The sequence below is a fragment of the Orcinus orca genome, chromosome 12 (genome assembly GCF_937001465.1).
Source record: "Orcinus orca chromosome 12, mOrcOrc1.1, whole genome shotgun sequence".
NCBI classification, from domain to species: domain Eukaryota; kingdom Metazoa; phylum Chordata; class Mammalia; order Artiodactyla; family Delphinidae; genus Orcinus; species Orcinus orca.
This window is the reverse complement of record NC_064570.1, coordinates 32,287,157-32,308,219: the sequence shown is the minus strand read 5'-3', so window position 1 is coordinate 32,308,219 and position 21,063 is coordinate 32,287,157. Positions and strand designations below refer to the sequence as shown.

The window sequence follows — 21,063 nt, the reverse complement described above, 5'->3', positions numbered from 1 at the left end:
CGGCCCAGACAACTCTCCAGCATGGGCCTCTGGGTCATGACCTATGCTTTAGCGTTGTCTCAAGCCCTGCTGTGGTTCACCATTCCTTCCTCAGAAAGAATTTCCTTTCCTCTCTGTCACTACCCACTCACCTCCAGCTCACCCTCCACCCAAACAACCATTTGCATAGATTCAGCTCAACAATTTGAGGTTACCTCCACAGCCCATCCTGAGATCCCTCCTTCTGCCCGTGACTGTCTGTCACAGTCCTCCTGGATTTGTCTGCAGCTCACTCACTGGTCCAAAATTGAGGCTGTTCTTTCCCGAGATGGAGTCTAGCTTTCTCACCACAATCGTCTAATGCCTGGTTCTTGTTTCACAATAGTCATGAGGCTTCAAAGGTAGCTATCAGCACCCCAAATTGTCATCAACCTTTTATCCTTTTTTTCTTTTTTTTTTGCTTTTGACAAATCAAATTTTTGTCTTTTTGGTTTCAGGGCTGTGCTTTTTTCTTTCTGAGGAATCCATTGAGTTCTCAACACATTTTCAGAGGTGAAATGAAGAAAGGGATTCACTAATGAAGACCAAAAGTCTTCCCCATCTTCTCTAATATGCTTGAACTCGTCATTCACCAATTCCCCATCATGCCTTCTATTAGCTTAGAATCTCAGCATTACAGTTCACCAATATGCCTTAAAAATACATTAATACAAACAGATAAATTTTCATCAATGTGCAACTCTCTCACATACAAGACATAACAATATACTTCACGATCTGGGATCCAGGATAGATGTTTAACTGTTGGCCAGGAATCTCATTCTGGGCGCTGACTGACTAAATATTGACAAATTACAGTTTTCTGATATCCCACTCCAATTCATAAAGTAGGTTGCTATTGATTCATAATACCTACCACCATATAGGTACTAACAAAATATATGTCGATAAAACACAAAACTATGAACATTAATATTTTTTAAATTTAATATTGGAATAGTGTTGAATAAAATATTGGTTTTACTTATTTCTATGGGCCAACCTCTTGCCATTCTGTAAGACTTTATATACATAGTAACATCGATTTTCCTATGCCAATAAAAACGTGGACACAAGGCAAAGTTGGATTTAAAAAAAAAACCTTTTGATAATAACTGAAGCTAAATGCATGGGCATATACTTTGGAAAAGATGCGGGCATTATTATTAAACTCTTTTTGGTTTTTTGTGATTATTTGTTACAATAAGGTAGAGAAATCATCTATCTCAGTGGGGCTAACAGGGGCATGAAACCAAGCTTCCACCAGACAGCATAAGGAACGCTATGGACAAACACTGGAAAAAAATGTTAAAAGTGAAAGGATGTCTGTGTTTATGTTACACAATGAAAAGGGAGAGGATACACACTTCTACATCATTTCAAAGTAATGCTGGTGAGTAGTAATAGCAGAACAATTTAAAACAGCAGCAACAGTGTGGCAAATACCTGGGTAGGAAAAAAGAAAGCTACTTCACTTAGGCTGCAAAGTGTAATTTTATGGATAGCTCCAAGTGACCTTCAAAGGCTATAATGCTCCACCGATAAGTACTGAAGGCCAGGAAGTATTTTTATAAGCCAGGTCCTAAAAGTCAGCTCTACTGAGGAGATGGAGGGGGGTGGTGAAGAAATAATTTCCGGCTTTTCAAATAATTTAGCCAAGCTTAGAAACAATCCATCTGTAACATTTTCCACTAAATGTCTTCAGGAGTCAGTTACAAAGTAGACGATGTGAATATTACAGGATAAATTTTCCTTTGTAAATGAGATTATCTGAGACCTCTTTTTTCTTAGTATGCTTTAGAATCTGAGCTGACCCAACACAAGTCAGATAATGAACGTAAGTAGCCTAAAAGAGACATGAAATATAAAATAAAACATGGGAAACTAAAGGCAATTTCCAATGGTAAAGTACTGCCTGGGGGTGGGGGCTTTAACCTTAACTTTTGAAGGAAAAACAAAACAAAACAAAAATCCCACAAAAATGAGTGTTTTCACTCAAAGCCACCAAGCTCTGTTTGGAGGACAGGAACAGGTCTCAAAGGGCAGAGAGACCTAAGGTGACCATGAGGGATGGGCAAGGGCTTTATGGGAAGGAATTATGGGAACATACAGGCAATGAGGGGAGGAAATGCAGAAGGGAAAGAAAACATATTAATAAGAAAACATAACTAATGCTGTTCCTTAGCATTACCACATCATCTGGCATAGTTACGGGCACACTGAGCTCCGGTAAATGCCACCCACAGGACATCAAATTCTGGGAGGATTAAATCCTCCAAACTGGAAGTTTATGAACCTGTCCCAGTTGAATTCCTATCTTGGTCCTCTTAGGAAGCTCCTCCGTCTCCAGCTTATCACCAAGCTTATGCTCGCCTACTACTGACCTGTTACTTACATGGGGCAGCAATGTTAGCACTTAGCCAAAAGCAATATGGCATCCCGTTCCAAAATGCCATTCCATGTGGGAATTTGAAACAAGCTAAGAAGTCCACAAGAAGCCAGTGTCCCTGAGAGTTCCCTCCCTAGCCACGACCCAAGCTGTTGGCTCTCTGTAAAAAGCTGACGCTAAATCAAGGTCCAGCTCAAGGACGTCCACCTCCAGTTTTCCACTGCCACCCCTCTTGCTCTCTACTGCTATCCCCACTGCTCTACATGGATTCTCCTTTCTGCCCAGTCCCAGCAAAGAAACAATCCAGACAGAGTGATATCTAATTCTTTCCCAAAGGTCACCTGCTGAGTTGCCTTCCTGACTCCTACATTCTGAACTGGCCAAGGCTCCCAGGAACTCACATCCCAGCCAAGTGTGTTACCCATGCCCTTCCTTGCCAGGGAAGAAGAGGTGGAAGAAAGAGCTGTTGTCTCAGGAAGCTAACACTGCAGAAGAGATTAGCCATTGGGCCACTGACTAGAGAACAGAGCCTCTTGAGACCAGAACAGAATCTGAGTAAGTACTACAAGGAGGAGATGAAAGGACTAAGAGGATGTAGTGCCCCTAAGGCAGAAGGTGGTAGTTGTGCAGGGCACCAAGGGCATGGTAGCCAGGCAGGATGATGGGATCAAAGATGAACTTCCTTTATTTGCTATACAGCAGAAACTAACACAACATTGTAAAGCAATTATACTCCAATAAAGATGTTTTTTAAAAATAAAATAAAATAAAATAATAAAAATTTTTCTTAAAAATGATGAACTTCCTTTACTATCTTGTCAGGGTAAGCTGTCGGAAAGACCTAGGTTGTCAGATACTCCACAGTAAAGATCCAAGACTTAGAACTTTTTCTTGCTCTTTTGTTTTTCTTTTTCAACTCAGGTGTTCGAGGGCCAACTCTTAAGGGTTCCCACCTCATAAAGGACTTTAGTTTTGCTGAAGCTGGTTCTATAAAGTAAAATATGCAGCTTTTACTAGAAATATTGTGAAACTCTAAGCATATGCCAACCAATCTAATACCAATCTAATATAAATTTCTTAATCCAATAGCTTTGTGAACAGAAAGTTTCACTGAACAACAATGCCTACATTTAATCCTCAGTCTTCATTATGATATTGGGCAGAATTTCCTACTTAAATTTTATTTTTTAAAAAATCATTGTGGTTATAGTTTAACAATGAAATTAACCTACATAATGAAGTATATTTTCCATTTCAAGTAATGAAGTGGACACTGGAAAAAACAGTGGAATTGGGATGAAGTCAACACTTCAGTGTTTTGGTGGAATGATGCCACAGAGCTTAGGTTCTTGCTTGATAATAATAAACAGATAACCAAGCTGTGATTCATACATTCATTCAACAAATACTGGCTCCTCATTCATTGCAAGGTACTATACATGTTGGTATCCAAAGCAGCACAGGGCCTCAATTCTGATCCCTGAGAGTTTACATGGTATGAGAAGAGATAAAACACGTAGGAAAACAACAAGCTAGGGCAGCACGGGCTCCATGCAAATGACTGGTGCAGACAGCAGGTGCTGTAGTGCTCACTCCAGTTAGACACAGGCAGACACAGTTGCCAGAAAGTGTACAAAATGTTTGTAACACAGTAAGAGGAGGTAAGAAGGGAGACTCCAGGCTCTTGCTATACCTCATTCTAATTTTATAAAGCTCTCCCCAGAGCCAACAATGTCTTCCTGTTATTTGATTCAACTTTACTTCCCTCTAATTTAAGCCCATTTCCTCTGAGCAAAGAAGGAATTAACCAGTGTCCTCTTTATATTAACCCCTTTGCTGGGAATAGTTTTAAGTCGGTCCTTTACCATATCTTGAATTGGCCAATGAATAACATTCATTTACTTTTTCCTCCTATATTTTAAAAAGCAGTGTCTTAGAAATATACTCTATAGTACACATTCTTAATGGCATCTGAATCATAATACAGGTAACTGTGTATCACCTTTGTTCTGAAATTTTCCCTTTGGGCTTTTTCCAATTGGTTCTTGCTCTGCAAGTGAAACCTCCAAGGGGATGGTGATTTTAGAAGCAAGTGCCTGTTTGGGCTGCGGTGGGTGGCCCTTGGCACAGATACCAAAGTTAGAAACCTAATCATAAATGTTTCTTCTTCCTCACTGAGGACTTAAACACTGTTGCTTTACATGTGAATTGCTTCCCGTGGATGCTTCTGCTTTCTTTTTTAAAAAGCCTTTGCTAATGATCTGCATTAATATTATGCTAATAAAAGTAAGGGGATGCTAACTAATTCAGTCTCTTCAGTAGTGACTAAAGATCAGAAAAAGAGAGGTAATTTGCATATTTTCATGAACGGAGTGAACTGGTATTTAAATACTCGCCACCATTTCTGAAGAAAAATAATAATACATGTTGGGCCAGCCTGGGCAGAAGTAATTCCTCCAGTGGAAGCATCTCGAACCCAAGTATTTCAAGAGACGTTTGGCTTCTAAGCGTGAATCTCAGATGACAAGGATGAGCATTCAAACACAGGGCAACCTTCTGCATCATAAATACATTTCAGTTCCTCTCTGCAGAAGGAATTCACTTACTGTTGAAGCCCATTCACTTCCACTTCGGAGTGCTTATTCCTCAAAAAGCTTCCAAGTGTTGTGGGAACAATGATTAAAAGAGGATCTTTCCATCTGTGCTGCATTAGGCTGCAAGACAGTCCCTCCTGCAGAAACAGCTTTTGCATAATTCATTGCGCCATTTTAAACGCTAATCAGTGAATTGCAAGAAGCTATGGAATGAGTACAGAGGGAAGAGAGACTGACATTTACCGGCTACCTCCTAAGTGGTCACCTAATCCTCACTTTGGGCTACCGCTCCATGAAATCATGGTATATATGCCCTCACTTTATCTCCAACAGGTTCCTACCCTCCACCACAGGTGCTATCATCACTGTTTGGCCATACTAATGTCCCAGGAATGAGTATTTCTTAGGTTATTATCGCAGGGTAGCATAGAAAAGAAGATTCTACTGGAAGACAGAAGAAGTTGGCCTATCTCCAGCCCTACTGTTCACTGTGTAAGCATCACATAAAATTCACCCTATAACAAGAAGAAGAATACCTCAAGTCTCTTCCAATTCTAAAAATTACATAATTCTAATCTATTCATCTGTTCACACTGATTTTTCATGTATAATGTCTTAATTTAGCCAGCCGCTTTGCCTTGGAGTTGCCTTTTGCTTGTTTGTTTTTGGCCACACCTTGCAGCTTGCGGGATCTCTGGTTTGCTGACCAGGGATTGAACCCGAGTGAAAGTACCAAACCCTAACCACTGGACCACCAGGGAACTCCCAGAGGTGCATTTTTTTAAAGAAAGAGAAACTAAGGTGATGGAAAGGGCCTGTCTGGGCTCCCCACTTACCCCTCCCCTCAACCATAGACACTTTGATAAATACGTTATTTGGAGATCCATTTAAGAATGTACTGCAAAAGGATTCTATGGCTACAGAAAATTAGAAAAACAAGTGCTTTAGGCATCTCAAAAAAAAACTTTTATGGAATCCTTAAGCTTTAAACACTGAAAAATTAATTAAGCAGGAGGTTTTTATGATGGTAAGGGATGTGATTTTGAACCAGGAGAAGTACTGAGAAACTATGCAGGCAGTAGGGTTAAAGACGTGGATTACAAATTTTATAATAAACTTTCTCATTTTCCATTTCTTATTACTCCATAGGTCATGGTAAATAAATAAACATTCTGAGTTTTTATTGATTTGTGACATTAACATAGGTGAGATATGGTAAAGTTCCTGAGGTTTAGTTTAGTAGCTCAGTAAGAATCAAAAGAATCATCTCAAAAGACACTACAACTTGGAAAACTGAACTCAGTGGTAGTAGTTTCATAAAAATGATTTTATTTTTAAATCAGTAACTCATAATTGAAAACTTAACCATAAATATTAAATACTTGACAGAATGTTAAAAAGCACAATTGATAGGGAAGGTGGGAGGGAGACGCAAGAGGGAGGAGATATGGGGATATATGTATATGTATAGCTGATGCACTGTTATAAAGCAGAAACTAACACACCATTGTAAAGCAATTATACTCCAATAAAGATGTTTAAAAAAAATAAAAAGCACAATCGGGGGGGGGAGGGGGTGGCAGGAAACCTTCCTGAGTTGTTTTGAATGTGACAATAGATTGTTATTTTACAACAGTGCTATCTAATTGAAATAAAAGGCAAGCCACAGTGGTAATTTAAATTTTTCTAGTGGCCACATTAAAAAAGAGGCAGGTAAAAATAATTTTAATGGTATACTTTATTTAACCCAATATACCCAAAATATTATCATTGCAACATGTAATCAACATAAAAACTGTTAATGAGGGCTTCCCTGGTGGCGCAGTGGTTGAGAGTCCGCCTGCCAATGCAGGGGACACGGATTCGTGCCCTGGTCTGGGAAGATCCCACATGCCGCGGAGCGGCTGGGCCCATGAGCCATGGCTGCTGAGCCTGCGCGTCCAGAGCCTGTGCTCCGCAACAGGAGAGGCCACAGCAGTGAGAGGCCCGCGTACCGCAAAAAAAAAAAACCGTTAAAGAGATCTTTTGCTTTCTTTTCATTCTAAGTCTTCAAAATCCTGTAACTTATGCCTGTATCACAGCTCAGTTTGGACCAACCACATTTCAAGTGCTCAGTCGCCACAGATGGCTGGTGGCTACTGTACTGACAGCGCAGCTACAGAAGAATGAGGCAGCAGGCAGGTTCTCCTCAAAGAGCCCAATATGTATGAGTGATGTAATTCCCTCCTACTTCCAACATGCAAAATTTCATGTCTGTCTACAGGATATTTGCTTTTTCAGTGACTCAGCAAACATTCAGGGAAAACCTATTTTATTCCACACTATGCTAAACTATGGAATGTAGATGTATTTCAGACAAGGTAGGCCTAGGACTTAGTAGGCAACAAAGACCTGTGCAATGAACTCCAAAACAATATTGCAAGTGGTAACTGCTATGGAAGCAGAGATTAGAAAAGTCACAAGCTCTAAGGAGGAGACTTGGTCAAGACTTCATAGAAGAGTGGTAAGAGCTGGGGCTTGAAGGCTGAGCAGGATTCTGCTAGGTAGAACGTGATGAGAAAGGCATTCAAGGCAGTGGCAACCATATGAGCAAAGATACACAGTGAGCCTGGGGAACTGTGAGTGGATTGATATAGACGGATTATATTGACTTCCAGGGAACTGCAACCAGCTGGGGGTGGGGGGAGATGGTGTTAGGCATTGCAGGGAGCCAAACTGTGCTGTCCCTTGCCTGTCATATTGAAACACTTGGAATGCGACAGGGGAAGGTTTCTAAACAAGCAAATGTCACTCCAAATTAGTGTTTCAGAAACATACTTTTAAGAAGAATAAATAGTAAGACAGCCTGGAGCTGTGATGCTCTGGAGTGAGGGGATTCCAGAGAGATGATAAGAATCTGAATCCAGAGGGCACTGACAGAAACAGAAGTGAAAGGACAAATTTAAGAAGCTTTTCTCCAGTAGACTCAAATGACCTTGGTGGCCAGTCAGATAAAGAGGATGGAGGACACAGAAGAAACCAAGATGATTCCACAGTTTGTTCCTGGATGGATACATGACAATCATTAACTGAGAGAGGGAATATAGAACACAGAGCAGGTTGGACAGAGAATGTGATGAGTTCAGTTTGGACCTGCTAAATTTGAAATATGTTAGAGACCCTTGGGTGACACTGTATACCTAGAGCTCACACCCACCTTATACAAGATTCATCTGTCTTTACCTCTGTGCCTTAATTAATGACCCTTTGGGTATAAAGTGTGTTCCTGGGACTAGCAGCAGTGGCATCAAGCTTGTGGGAAAGGCAGAATCTCAGACCCTATCCCAGGCCTGCTGAATCCCAATGCGCGTTTTACCAAGATTCCCAGGTGACCCTTTTGCACATTCAAATTAGAAAAGAACTGCTGAAAGTATTTGAAAATCTAGATTAGTAGCTCATGAAAGGTACTGACTGAAGGCAGGATAATTTTAGAAGTCATCAGCATAGAGATGAGAGTTAAAGACTATGAGAGCTTACTCTCAGAAAACAAAGAACTTTAAACAGGATATCTTGCTAAGTACATTAAATAAAAACCGAACCTTCAAGAAGAAGAGGAAGAAGAGAAAAAGGAAACAAAACCTTTAAAAACAACGAAAGATCCACAATGGTGAATCCACAGCAAAGCTATAAAGAACTTCTATTTATGATTCAGATAAATTCGCACTGACGTGCCTTAATATTCAGGGATGCTGAAAAACAAATTTGACGTGAGTGGAAGCAGAATTCACTGGAAACTTCGGGGCCACTGCTTGCTGGGGCAGAGGTAACCAGAACCTGGGACAGAAGCAGAAGGTCTGGATTCTAGGCTGGCCTCACACCAGGCAGGGCATCTCCCCTCTACTTGCCACGGTCTCCTCAGCTGTGTAATGAGGGGGCTTGAGAGTAAGACACTCTCTTCCAAGGAGGTTTCCAGCTGTGGCTAAGTAGGAAGGTGAGATTCATTTGTTGCTTCCAAGCACTCCCTGACAACAGGATGAGCAATGCTCTGTTCCCCACCCTCCGCCTATCCCAACTGCCTCATCCCACCAGCTCACCCAGCAAACAAGTTTCCTGAAGTTTTGTTCAGAATCCAACAGCTGTTTAGAGCTGATTTCAAGTCCACCACGTGGTCCGCTGCGTCCTCTGTTTCCCAGGCGATGCTGACGTCGCTGCCTGGTGTTGCCACATACAGGACCAGCATACCCAGGCCCGCAACCAAGAGAGTCCCTCTCAAACCCAGTGCAGGCTGCTGCTCCCGAGGCGGAAGACCCTCTGAAGGCTCCTTGCTAGATGCCAAACGATTCAAAACCAGGGTGCGTAACTGCCATTCCACGTAAAAGCCTTACAATATATATATTTTTCTCATCTGGCTTTACCTCAGGTCACAGAAGCAAAGCCCGGAATAACAAACTGTGCTTTTACGTGGCGGACTGTGCACATGAATACAAACGTGGCAGAAGATGAAAGTGCAGCGGATGAGGACAGGATGCTCTTTCAGTAGCCAGGGCAGCCCGATATGAAGGACCTTCAGGGCACGATGCCTGCTTCTTGGCTCCTTGGAACAAATACTCAGTGTAAACCCACACTCTCCTTTTGAAGTAGAGGCAATTTGTCTATTGTCATCTTCTTGCCTTAATTATGCTCCAGTATGGATCTGGAGAGGTGTACTTGTTCTTCCAGTGCAGAGGCCCTTCACATTAGCACGTGAAAGCTACTAAAACATCTTCTCCTGTAATCAACTCATCCCTTCACTGCAAAGTTGCATCAGATGATCTCCTTTGAGATGGATACCAAAACCACACGTGCAAGCCTTCTTTCCGTTTCACTGTGCGAGGGGTCACAGGCACATCTACCCAGCCACACATCCAAAAGTTAACTCTTTTGTTAACATCAGGACCTACACCCATCTTATACAAGATTCATTCGTCTTTACCTCTGTGCCTTAATCAATTGGTACCAATCCAATACCGAGAGCTCATACCCACACTGCCCTCATATCAAGGTTCAAATAACCTTGCCAACTTTTAATTCCAACACATCTCAGTTTCTACCAAGAAATTTAAAAGCCCTATATCTGCTGGGAAAAGGGGGAAATTTTTATACTTTATTTCAAATGTAAATGTGAATTAAATTTGATTTTTACTATCTACACCATACAGTTGCTCCATGGTAAGAATAAAAGGAGCATTTGATAATTTGCCAGAACAATGATCACAACAGCAAGACTATGAGGTAGTCACCACTATTATTCCCATTTTAAGGATGAGGAAACTGAGGCTTAGAGAAACTGCAACCTAGGCCATGTAGCTCCAGAACCCGTGCTCTACATGGTAGAAGCCTTTGAAACCTGTCCTCAGGAACATTAATTCAAGTTATGATGGAGTTTAGAGCTGAAATGACCCTACAGATCACCAAGTCATATCATTCTCAATCTGTTTGAGCTTCACAGCTGGCAAGTGAGAGGAACCACAGCAATCCCCTGCTATTATCAGTGTGCTTAAAGACATAAGTGATATATACAAACCATCCAATCCCTGTCTCTCTTGTCTCTCTTCTGACAACACTGGTTTTTGTTGCCGTTGTTGTTTTTTGTTTGTTTTAGAGACAAAGATAAAGAACTGGGTTTAAGTCCTGCATGAGATCTTCTGAATTCTTTCTTTCCTAGGCCTTATAAAGTCCAGCCCTTAATTATTCAGACATGAATACTGAATTAGAAAAAGTAGAAAATTGGGTGATCTGCCCAGTGACATACAGGTACTAGTTCACAGCCCTGCCAAATCACTAAGAAGATTTCCTGATTCTCAATCAGTAAATAGCATAACCAAGTACCTTCCATCAGGACAGATGGTATTATGACAGAGAAAACACATTACTCTTCAACTTTATCACCAGGGTAATAAAGAAGGGCCATAACTACTCCTTTATTGATAATTATTTTCTCTCTGTGAACTTTGACAGCCCAACCCACTGATCCTCTGGCTAGGCTAAAGAACAATTAACCACAGTGACACCACTTCACATATTCTCCGACATCGCCCCACTTATTGAAACTTACTCCTTTGGAAAGAAAAGAGCTATTTACACTAAAACTTCAGCAGTCACAAACTGGGAGCCTGCAGGCTAGATCTGGCTGGCAGAAATGTTTTGTTTGGCCAGCAGGGTGTTTCAAACATTTTTAGATTGGTTTACCACCTTTTTCTCTTGTAACATGTTTCTCTGGGCAGGCAGTTTGCCATAGTTCCCACCGGTCCCACTTGACTGCTATGCTGTCTGCTGGTCCCTGTAGGCATCTGGTTTGCAGTCTCTGCTTTACTGCGTTAATATTATGGCATTAAATTAACATGACCCACTATTTCACACCCATCACCAATGAATGATATCTGAATTCTGCATCAAGATAGGGCTCAGTTTATCAAGAAGAAAGTGAATGCTGCAGGCGGGTGTAGAGGGATAGGACTGAACAAGGAGATGGGGTATCTTGCTTCTGGTCTTTCTCCATCAGTAAATAGTGGAATTACTTTGATCATGTCACCAACTCTCAATGCATCATGGTCATTTCTTCATTTGTAAAAGAGGAAAGTTGGCTAGCTACCTAAGATTTTCTTTTGCTAACTAAAAAATCCTGTGCAATGTCTCTTTCCTCAATCATGTACAAATATAGGCATCTTCCCAGATTAGCAAAAGTCATTAGCAAACGAAGGAACATGAGGGATTTCAGGAGTCACATAGACTAGAATTTAATACACAGTTCCATCATTTTCCATGAGATCTTAGGCCAGTTATATAAAACTCTCAAAGCCTCAGTTTCCTCACATTCATTAATTTACTCAAAATGATTTACTGAGCACCTACTATATGCCAGGTACCTTCTAAATTCTGGAGATCCAGCAGTGAGCAAAACAAAGACCCTGCTCTCATGGAGCTTACATTTTAGCAGTTAGGAGAGAGAAAATAAAAATATGTGTCATCTGTCAGGTGATGAGAAGTGCTATGAAAATAAATTAAGTGGGTTAAGAGAATGAGGGAGGCGGGAGGAGAAGATCTCTCTGATAAGACACTTGAACAGAGACCTGAAATAAGTGGGGGGTAGAGGAGGTTTAGCCATGCAGATATCTGGGTACAGGTTGTTCCAGGCAGAATACCCAGCAGTTATAAAAATTTAAAGATGTGACAAGCAGAGCTCCTAACAGAGTCTTTGCGATAAGCTTCTTTCCTTTCCACCCCTTCCCTCCCCGTGTCCCTCCTCCAAACATGCGTGCCCTTCAGGATCTACTGTCTGCCCTCTGCCCTCTGCCCTGATACCAGTACCAAACATCTCAAAGCAAAGCAGACCAAGGGTGAGAAAACCTCACTTCTAATCCCATGTTCTAACCCATGACAATCCGTACCTGTCAAATCCTATTTTTGATACTCAGGTAAGAGAGACAAATCCTTCCTCAACTGTGCTTTGAGGAAAATCTTTTCATAACAGAGTACTCCAAAATACATACAGGTAGTTAACGGTTACGATCTGCTTTCCTCAGAGGGTGGGAGACAGATCACAAAGGTTAAGATCTGTCTCCGTGTCAGAAAAGCCTGGATCACATCCCAGCTCTCCGCTTGGCTTGTGACCTTGGTCAAGTTACGTAGCCTCTCTGAATCTCAAGTTTTTCAGCTATAATTGGGGACCAACATTACCTCCTTCCAGAGTTGTGGTGAGACTTGAATGTCCATAAAACACATGAAACTCTCTTGGCACGAAGGGAAGTGCCCAATGATGTGTGCATATTACTATCTGGGCTTCTGACTGCAAGTTACAGACATCAACTCTGACAAAGCAGAAGAGAATTTTATTAAAAGTCACCCAGTAGGTGGCTCCCAGAATGACCAACAGCCAGGAATAATGCCCCAGATCATGCCGTGGAGTGGCCCAGGGACACTGTGCAAGAGCAACCACGCAGCTCACACCACCAAGGGCTGCAGCACTAGGCACTGCCCTATTTTTCAGCGAGAGGAGGGCTCTGCCTCCAAGCAAAGCTCAGAAAGCAAAGAATTGCCCAAACCAGACAGGAACTCAGATGCCAGGCAGCCAACCGCACCGCTACGACTGTACAGCTGACCCTTGAACAACAGCAGGGGTTAGGGCTGCCGATCCTCTGTGCAATCAAAAATCTGTGTATAGGGCTTCCCTGGTGGCGCAGTGGTTGAGAGTCCGCCTGCCGATGCAGGGGACACGGGTTTGTGCCCCGGTCCAGGAAGATCCCACATGCCGCGGAGCGGCTCGGCCCGTGAGCCATGGCCGCTGAGCCTGCGCGTCCAGAGCCTGTGCTCCGCAAAGGGAGAGGCCACAACAGTGAGAGGCCCGCATACCACAAAAAAAAAAAAAAAAAAAAAAAAAAAAAAAAAATCTGTGTATAGCTTATAGTCAGCCCTCCATATCTGTGGTTCCTCCGTAACCATGGTTCTGTTTCTTTGGATTCAACCAACTGCAGATCAGGTAGTATTTACCATTGAAAAAATTCACCCACACAATTCAAACTTGTGTTGGTCAAGGGTCACCTGTATATATATCCGTTGGAGCATCTACTAGCTTGCTCATGTGTCTTCCCTCACCAAGAAGGCCCCAGCCCTCTCCAGGCAGTTCAGCCCCATCCTGGAAGGCCTGCTCTGGGAAGCCTGCTTCCTCCCTTCTCCCGCTAATTCTCTTACCAGGCACCTCATTACAAATTGATGTACACACTGTCTATACATACTCATATACAAACAGACACAAATCCTTTGTGGAATCCACAGGGTAGAGATGAAAAACAAATGCATATACGGTTATAAATAACACTGCCTGGTTCACTAATCATTTCATGTGTGTATATCTCAACCCACAAATGGGGTTATAATTCTTTGTTGACAGGGAACACCATCCTTTTCTCCCATACCTGTTAGAAGCCTATTTCCTGTTCTTTGCCAATGCTTAATACCTTTTCCCTTAAATCTGGGATGACACATAGTTTTTATATTGCGGGTCAAATACCTAATTCATCTACAAATATTCCTTTGTTAAGAAAAACAGATTCAAACTCCCATATAGAATGGGGAAAGTTACCAATGCCAACAAATTTCACAAAATATTGAAGCACTTACAAATTAAAATCATCTTATAGAAGCATTATTGCTCCTTATTTTCAGATTAAAAAAAAAAAAACCACTATCTCCCTATTTCGAAAAGTGGGGAATCCCACACTACCCCAATTTTACCAAGAAAAAAAAAAAGCTGGTTCCCCCCCACCACTGCCGCCATGGAATAACATCCCCATCTTGTGGGCACTACTGCTCAATGTTTTCAAAACTCATGGTGACGTTTTCAGAACTCTGATATCTCCTTTTTTGTTTTTTCTTAATTTACTTTATTTATTTATTTTTGACTGCATTGGGTCTTCGTTGCTGCGCACGGGCTTTCTCTAGTCGTAGTGAGCAGCGGCTACTCTTCATTGCGGTGCACGGGCTTCTCACTGCAGTGGCTTCTCTTGTTGTGCAGCACCGGCTCTAGGCGCGCGGCCTTCAGTAGTTGTGGCTGGAGGCCTCTAGAGCGCAGGCTCAGTAGTTGTGATGCACAGACTTAGCTGCTCTGCAGCATGTGGGATCTTCCCGGACAAGGGCTCGTTCGAACCCATGTCCCCTGCATTGGCAGGCGGATTCTTAACCACTGCGCCACCAGGAAAGCCCAGAACTCTGATATCTCTTAATGCTGTTCTGGGATAGACAGAATTGAACTACCACCCTATTTGGCCCATAAGCCGAAAGTCTTAATATGTCTTTAATAAATACTTTCTGCACAGAACACTTGTAAATTTAAAATAATTATAAGCCTACAATATTGAATCAGGCATCAACCAGGTCTACAGAAAAAGAAATGAAAAATATACATATAGATATTTTTTTGAATCCAGAGATACCTAAAGAGGAAGTCCTCCCATGAAGGGTTCTCTTCTCCCAGTAATGAACTCCTTCAGGAAACAGTTACTGAGATCCAGAGTATCTAGCACGGTACAGGCTGTTATCCCCTGGCCAGGATCAGGCAAGCGGAAGGCAATACATATGTGAAGGGCAAGAGAAGCTGACAAGAACCTCAGTGGTTCCCGGCAGGCTCCTGGCGAAGCTGGGGGGGCTGATAATGCTGCCTGGGCTCTCAGCCAGGAGAAGGAAGGTTAGCAGGCAGTCAGAAGTATGCGAGTGCGAACGAGCTGGAAACAAGAAGGGAGAGGAGGGTGCTGAGACAACAGAACAATGGAAACAATGGAAAAGCAAGAGGAGGAATAGCGTCAGGGGTACCCTTTCCATTAAGAAGAAGGAAGGGGGCTTCCCTGGTGGCACAGTGGTTGAGAATCTGCCTGCTAATTCAGGGGACACGGGTTCGAGCCCTGGTCTGGGAGGATCCCACATGCCGCGGAGCAACTAGGCCCGTGAGCCACAACTACTGAGCCTGTGCGTCTGGAGCCTGTGCTCTGCAACGGGAGAGGCCACAACAGTGAGAGGCCCGCGCACCGCGATGAAGAGTGGCCCCCATTTGCCACAACTAGAGAAAGCCCTCGCACAGAAACGAAGACCCAACACAGCAAAAATAAATAAATTAATTAATAAACTCCTACCCCCAACATCTTAAAAAAAAACGAAATATGACGAATGAGGTTCAGAACAGTGCCCATCTCTTTTCTCCAATGTACTTCATATGCACCTTGGGAATTCAAGCAAGTCCACAACTTACGAATACCACAGATATTTGAAGTTCCCTTGTCACTACCTTCCTTCCTTTTGTAATTATCATCGTGTGACAAGCTTATTTGGTTTTGCTTCTATTCATTTTCCCTCATTCAAATAGTCTTTTACTAGAAACAGAGAATTGTGCTTCCCAAGCCGGGACGTGGTATCAACCCACTGTTTTCAGTGGTCATTTATTTCAGAACCACCTTTTTTATTGAAGAAGGTTATCACTGCATGTGCAAGTGTAAATGTAAAAGCACCTTTAACTGTTAGTCTCCAACCATCAGTTTATCCAAATATTCACCAATAAATATACAAAAACCTTCTGTGAATTCAACAGGTCTCATCACCTCCAAATTCTCCTTTAAATCTCTTTGTAAACCATAAAATCAGACAGTACAGGAGCAGCCTGGTTCATTAGGTCCCCAGGCCCTCCAGGCTGTCACTCAAGACCCTCTGAGCTCTGCCCCATCTGTCTTCCCCACCTGGCCTCAGGCCCATCTCCCACTTCTGTCATCAAGGACCCAACCCATCCGAACAGTACTGGCTTGCCAAGCCCACCTCAGCTCAGGCACCTTTCCCGCCCCAAGAGCCTCATCTACATAGTCCCCACCCAACCTCACACCCTCCCTACCTTCCCTAAGGCCCACCAGCAAATGACTGCAGTCCTCACCTCTGATGGGACCCCTGCCCTGAGAGTCTGGCGCTGCAGGGACAAATGAAGGCTTTGAGTCTAAACCCTGCCACTCACTGCCTTGGCCAAATCACCTAACCTTTTGGAACATCCCTTTCCTTATCTGTAAAATGAAATAACAATACCTACCTTGCAGGGCTATTATAAGGATTGGAAATAACTTACATAAAGGGCTGAATACTAAAGAGTAGATACTCAAGAAACGAGGACTATGATTCCACAAATAGCAACACCACCAACACCAGCACCAGCACCACCACCACTGCGAGTGGCTCAAGTCCAGAGAAATAAAGCAATCACACGACAGGCTGCAGTACAAGCTGTGGGCTCCTGGAGACGAGGGTCCAATCCTTCCTCTCCCCCGGGAGCCCATCTACTGGGCTTCATGTTTAACTGGCAGTTTATAAAGAGCAATAAAAAAAAAAAAAACGACTAAAATAATATGCACCAAAATGTTAATGTAACTATCTTCAGGCACTGGTTTCATAGGCAATTTATTGGGCTTTTTTATTTGTGCTTTCCAATATTAACTAAATTTTCTAGACTGAACAAATATTATTAAAGTTATGCCAAATGTATTCAATATCTCACCAAAATTTTAGTCTCAGTCCCCATTAAGCACCACAAATACAAGTTACATTAACAACTTGATTTTCACTTGATTTTACATCTCTCTTTCAAACTTTCTATAATTTTTCTACTTAAGCAATAATGCTTCCAATAAAGCACCTTTTTCTAGGCTGAAATAAGGACCGTTTTTATTAAAATTCCCCTTCAATTTGACTCCAAAATAGGCCCTCAGAATTTCATTTGTGCCCACGGTGAGCATTAATATTGGATGTTAAGTTCAAACTTCCTCTGGTCTAAAACCAACTTTAAAAAAAAATTTTAAAATATGTAAACCTAAGAAATCCCACATTACATTTTAAAGGATGTCTCATTATTTTGACATTCATATTTTCTCATATGGCCAATGTCTATGATCACTTCAGTTTTAATATTTTCAATATGCTTTAATATATTAGACAAGCTTACAAGTGAAAGATAGAGCTACTCTCCAATTAAAAACCGAAGTGGCAAACAGTGCACCTATTGAAATAAAAAGGAAGGTCGCGCATCACGGGTCAATTTTTCTTGTACTCTGATAGAGGACCTTCACACGAATGATGGGTGATGGCACTGTGTCATAATTTTATAACAAAATAAACTTCTAGAAGAGAGGGACACATTGGTGGGTAGCTAAATGGTTTGAAAAGCCTCCTATACCACCTACTTCCCATCCAAAGGAGGATCATCCAGATGCAGCTAAGAACAATGAGTGTGAAGTTATAGCTTCTACTTTTTTAGGCCTTCCCCCCACTGCTCTGCTCTGCTCTGCTCTGCTGTGGACTACTAAGCCGCTCACCCTTCTAAGATAAGCAGAGATGAGACTTTTTTACATGACATCCTTCAGGAACGCCAACTGGGTCATTCTAAAGGAATGACGGACACCACATAATTCCTCGTTTGGCAGGACTGTCCTGAAACTGTATGATGTCTGACACAACTGGAACCTGCCCCACAAACAATGAGACAACATAAAACACCCTCACAAATTTGCAAAACGCCCTTAAGAGGGTAATACTGCCCCCACTGAGAAGTACTGACACAGTTCTACTGTTCCCCCTCATTTTGCCTTTGACAATATAGAGGCCCTGAGAGGTTAAGTGATTACACTCCCAGCAGATGACTGACAATGACAAAGCTGGTTTCAGAAATGAGACTCATCAGTAGAAGCAAGAACTACAATCGTGCAGCCTGTGGAACAAAAACCACATTCACAGAAAGACAGACAAGATGAAAAGGCAGAGGGCTATATACCAGATGAAGGACAAGATAAAACCCCAGAAAAAAACCTAAATGAAATGGAGATAGGTAATCTTCCAGAAAAAGAATTCAGAATAATTATAGTGAAGATGATTCAGGACCTTGGAAAAATAATGGAGGCAAAGATCGAGAAGATTCAAGAAATGTTTAACAAAGATCTAGAAAAATTAAAGAACAAACAAACAGAGATGAACAATACAATAACTGAAATGAAAACTACACTAGAAGGAATCAATAGCAGAATAACTCAGGGAGAAGAACAGATAACTGACCTGGAAGACAGAATGGTGGAATTCACGGCTGTGGAACAGAATAAAGAAAAAAGAATAAGAAGAGATGAAGACAGCCTAAGAGACCTCTGGGACAACATTAAATGCAACAACATTCGCATTATAGGGGTCCCAGAAGGAGAAGACAGAGAAAGGACCCAAGAAAATATTTGAAGAGACTGTAGTTGAAAACTTTCCTAACATGGGAAAGGAAACAGCCACCCAAGTCCAGGAAGCACAGCGAGTCCCATACAGGATAAACCCAAGGAGAAACACGCCGAGACACATAGTAATCAAATTGACAAATATTAAAGACAAAGAAAAATTATTGAAAGCAACAAGGGAAAAATGACAAATAACACACAAGGGAACTCCCATAAGGTTAACAGCTGATTTCTCAGCAGAAACTCTACAAGCTAGAAGGGAGTGCAATGATATACCTAAAGTGATGAAAGGGAAGAACCTACAACCAAGATTACTCTACCCAGCAAGGATCTCATTCAGATTTGTTGGAGAAATCAAAAGCTTTACAGACAAGCAAAAGCTAAGAGAATTCAGCACCACCAAGCCAGCTCTACAACAAATGCTAAAGGAACTTCTCTAAGTGGGAATCACAAGAGAAGAAAAGGATCTACAAAAACAAACCCCATACAATTAAGAAAATGGTAATAGGAACACACATATCGATAATTACCTAAAACATGAATGGATTAAATGCTCCAACCAGAAGACACAGGCTTGCTGAATGGATACAAAAACAAGACCCATATATATGCTGTCTACAAGAGATTCACTTCAGACCGAGGGACACATACAGACTGAAAGTGAGGGGATGGAAAAAGATATTCCATGCAGATGGAAATCAAAAGAAAGCTGGAGTAGCAATTCTCATATCAGATAAAATAGACTTTGAAATAAAGAATGTGACAAGAGACAGGGAAAGACACTACATAATGATCAAGGGATCAATCCAAGAAGAAGATATAACAATTATAAATATATATGCACCCAACATAGGAGCACCTCAATACATAAGGAAACTGCTAACAGCTATAAAAGAAGAAATCGACAGCAACACAATAATAGTGGGGGATTTAACACCTCACCTACACCAATAGACAGATCATCCTAAATGAAAATAAATAAGGAAACAGAAGCTTTCAATGACACAATAGATCAGATAGATTTAATTGATATTTATAGGACATTCCATCCAAAAGCATCAGATTACACTTTCTTCTCAAGTGCGCACAGAACATTCTCCAGGATAGATCACATCTTGGGTCACAAATCAAGCCACAGTAAATTTAAGAAAACTGAAATCATATCAAGCATCTTTTCTGACCACAAGGCTATGAGATTAGAAATGAATTACACGGAAAAAAACGTAAAAAACCCAAACACATGGAGGCTAAACAATACGTTACTAAATAACCAAGAGATCACTGAAGAAATCAAAGAGGAAATCAAAAAATACCTAGAGACAAATGACAGTGAAAACACAACGATCCAAAACCTATGGGATGCAGCAAAAACAGTTCTAAGAGGGAAGTTTATAGCTATATAAGCCTACCTCAAGAAACAAGAAAAATCTCAAATAAACAATCTAATGTTACACCTAAAGGAACTAGAGAAAGAAGAACAAACAAAACCTAAAGTTAGCAGAAGTAAAGAAATCATAAAGATCAGAGCAGAAACAGATGAAATAGAAACAAAGAAAACAACAGCAACGATCAATAAAACTAAAAGCTGGTCCTTTGAGAAGATAAAATTGATAAACCATTAGCCAGACACATCAAGAAAAAGAGGGAGAGGACTCAAATCAATAAAATTAGAAATGAAAAAGGAGAAGTTACAACACACAAGGCAGAAATGCAAAGCATCCTAAGAGACTACTACAAGCAACACTATGCCAATAAAATGGACAACCTGGAAGAAATGGACAAATTCTTAGAAAGGTATAACCTTCCAAGACTTAACCAGGAAGAAACAGAAGAGATGAACAGACCAATCACAAGTAATGAAATTGAAACTGTGATTAAAAATCTTCCAACAAACAAAAGTCCAGGACCAGATGGCTTCACAGGTGAATTCTATCAAACATTTAGAGACGAGCTAACACCCATCCTTCTCAAACTCTTCCAAAAACTGAAGAGGAAGGGAAACTCCCAAACTCATTCTATGAGGCCACCATCACCCTGATACCAAAACCAGACAAAGATACTACAGAAAAAGAAAATTACAGACCAATATCACCGATGAATATAAATGCAAAAATCCTCAAACAGAATCCAACAGCACATTAAAAGGATCGTACACCATGATCAACAGGGATTTATCCCAGAGATGCAAGGATTCTTCAATATATGCAAATCAATCAATGTGATACACCATATTAACAAACTGAAGAATAAAAACCATATGATCATCTCAACAGATGCAGAAAAAGCTTTTGACAAAAGTCAACACCCATTTATGATA

General features: G+C 41.4%; 1 protein-coding gene across 4 annotated transcripts in view; it reads right to left on the bottom strand.

The window, feature by feature from the left end:
• ARHGAP18 (Rho GTPase activating protein 18) overlaps positions 1-21,063 on the bottom strand; it is a 132,295-nt gene that overhangs the window by 67,573 nt on the left and 43,659 nt on the right. For 2 of the 4 annotated variants that reach the window (XM_049695230.1, XM_049695231.1), the window contains exon 1: positions 9,075-9,235. The exons of the other annotated variants lie outside the window; for them this stretch is intronic. In XM_049695230.1, coding sequence (XP_049551187.1) covers positions 9,075-9,220 — 146 coding nt within the window. In that variant the 5' untranslated portion in view covers positions 9,221-9,235. Of the gene's footprint in view, positions 1-9,074; positions 9,236-21,063 lie in introns of those variants that run through there. 4 annotated transcript variants of the gene reach the window in all.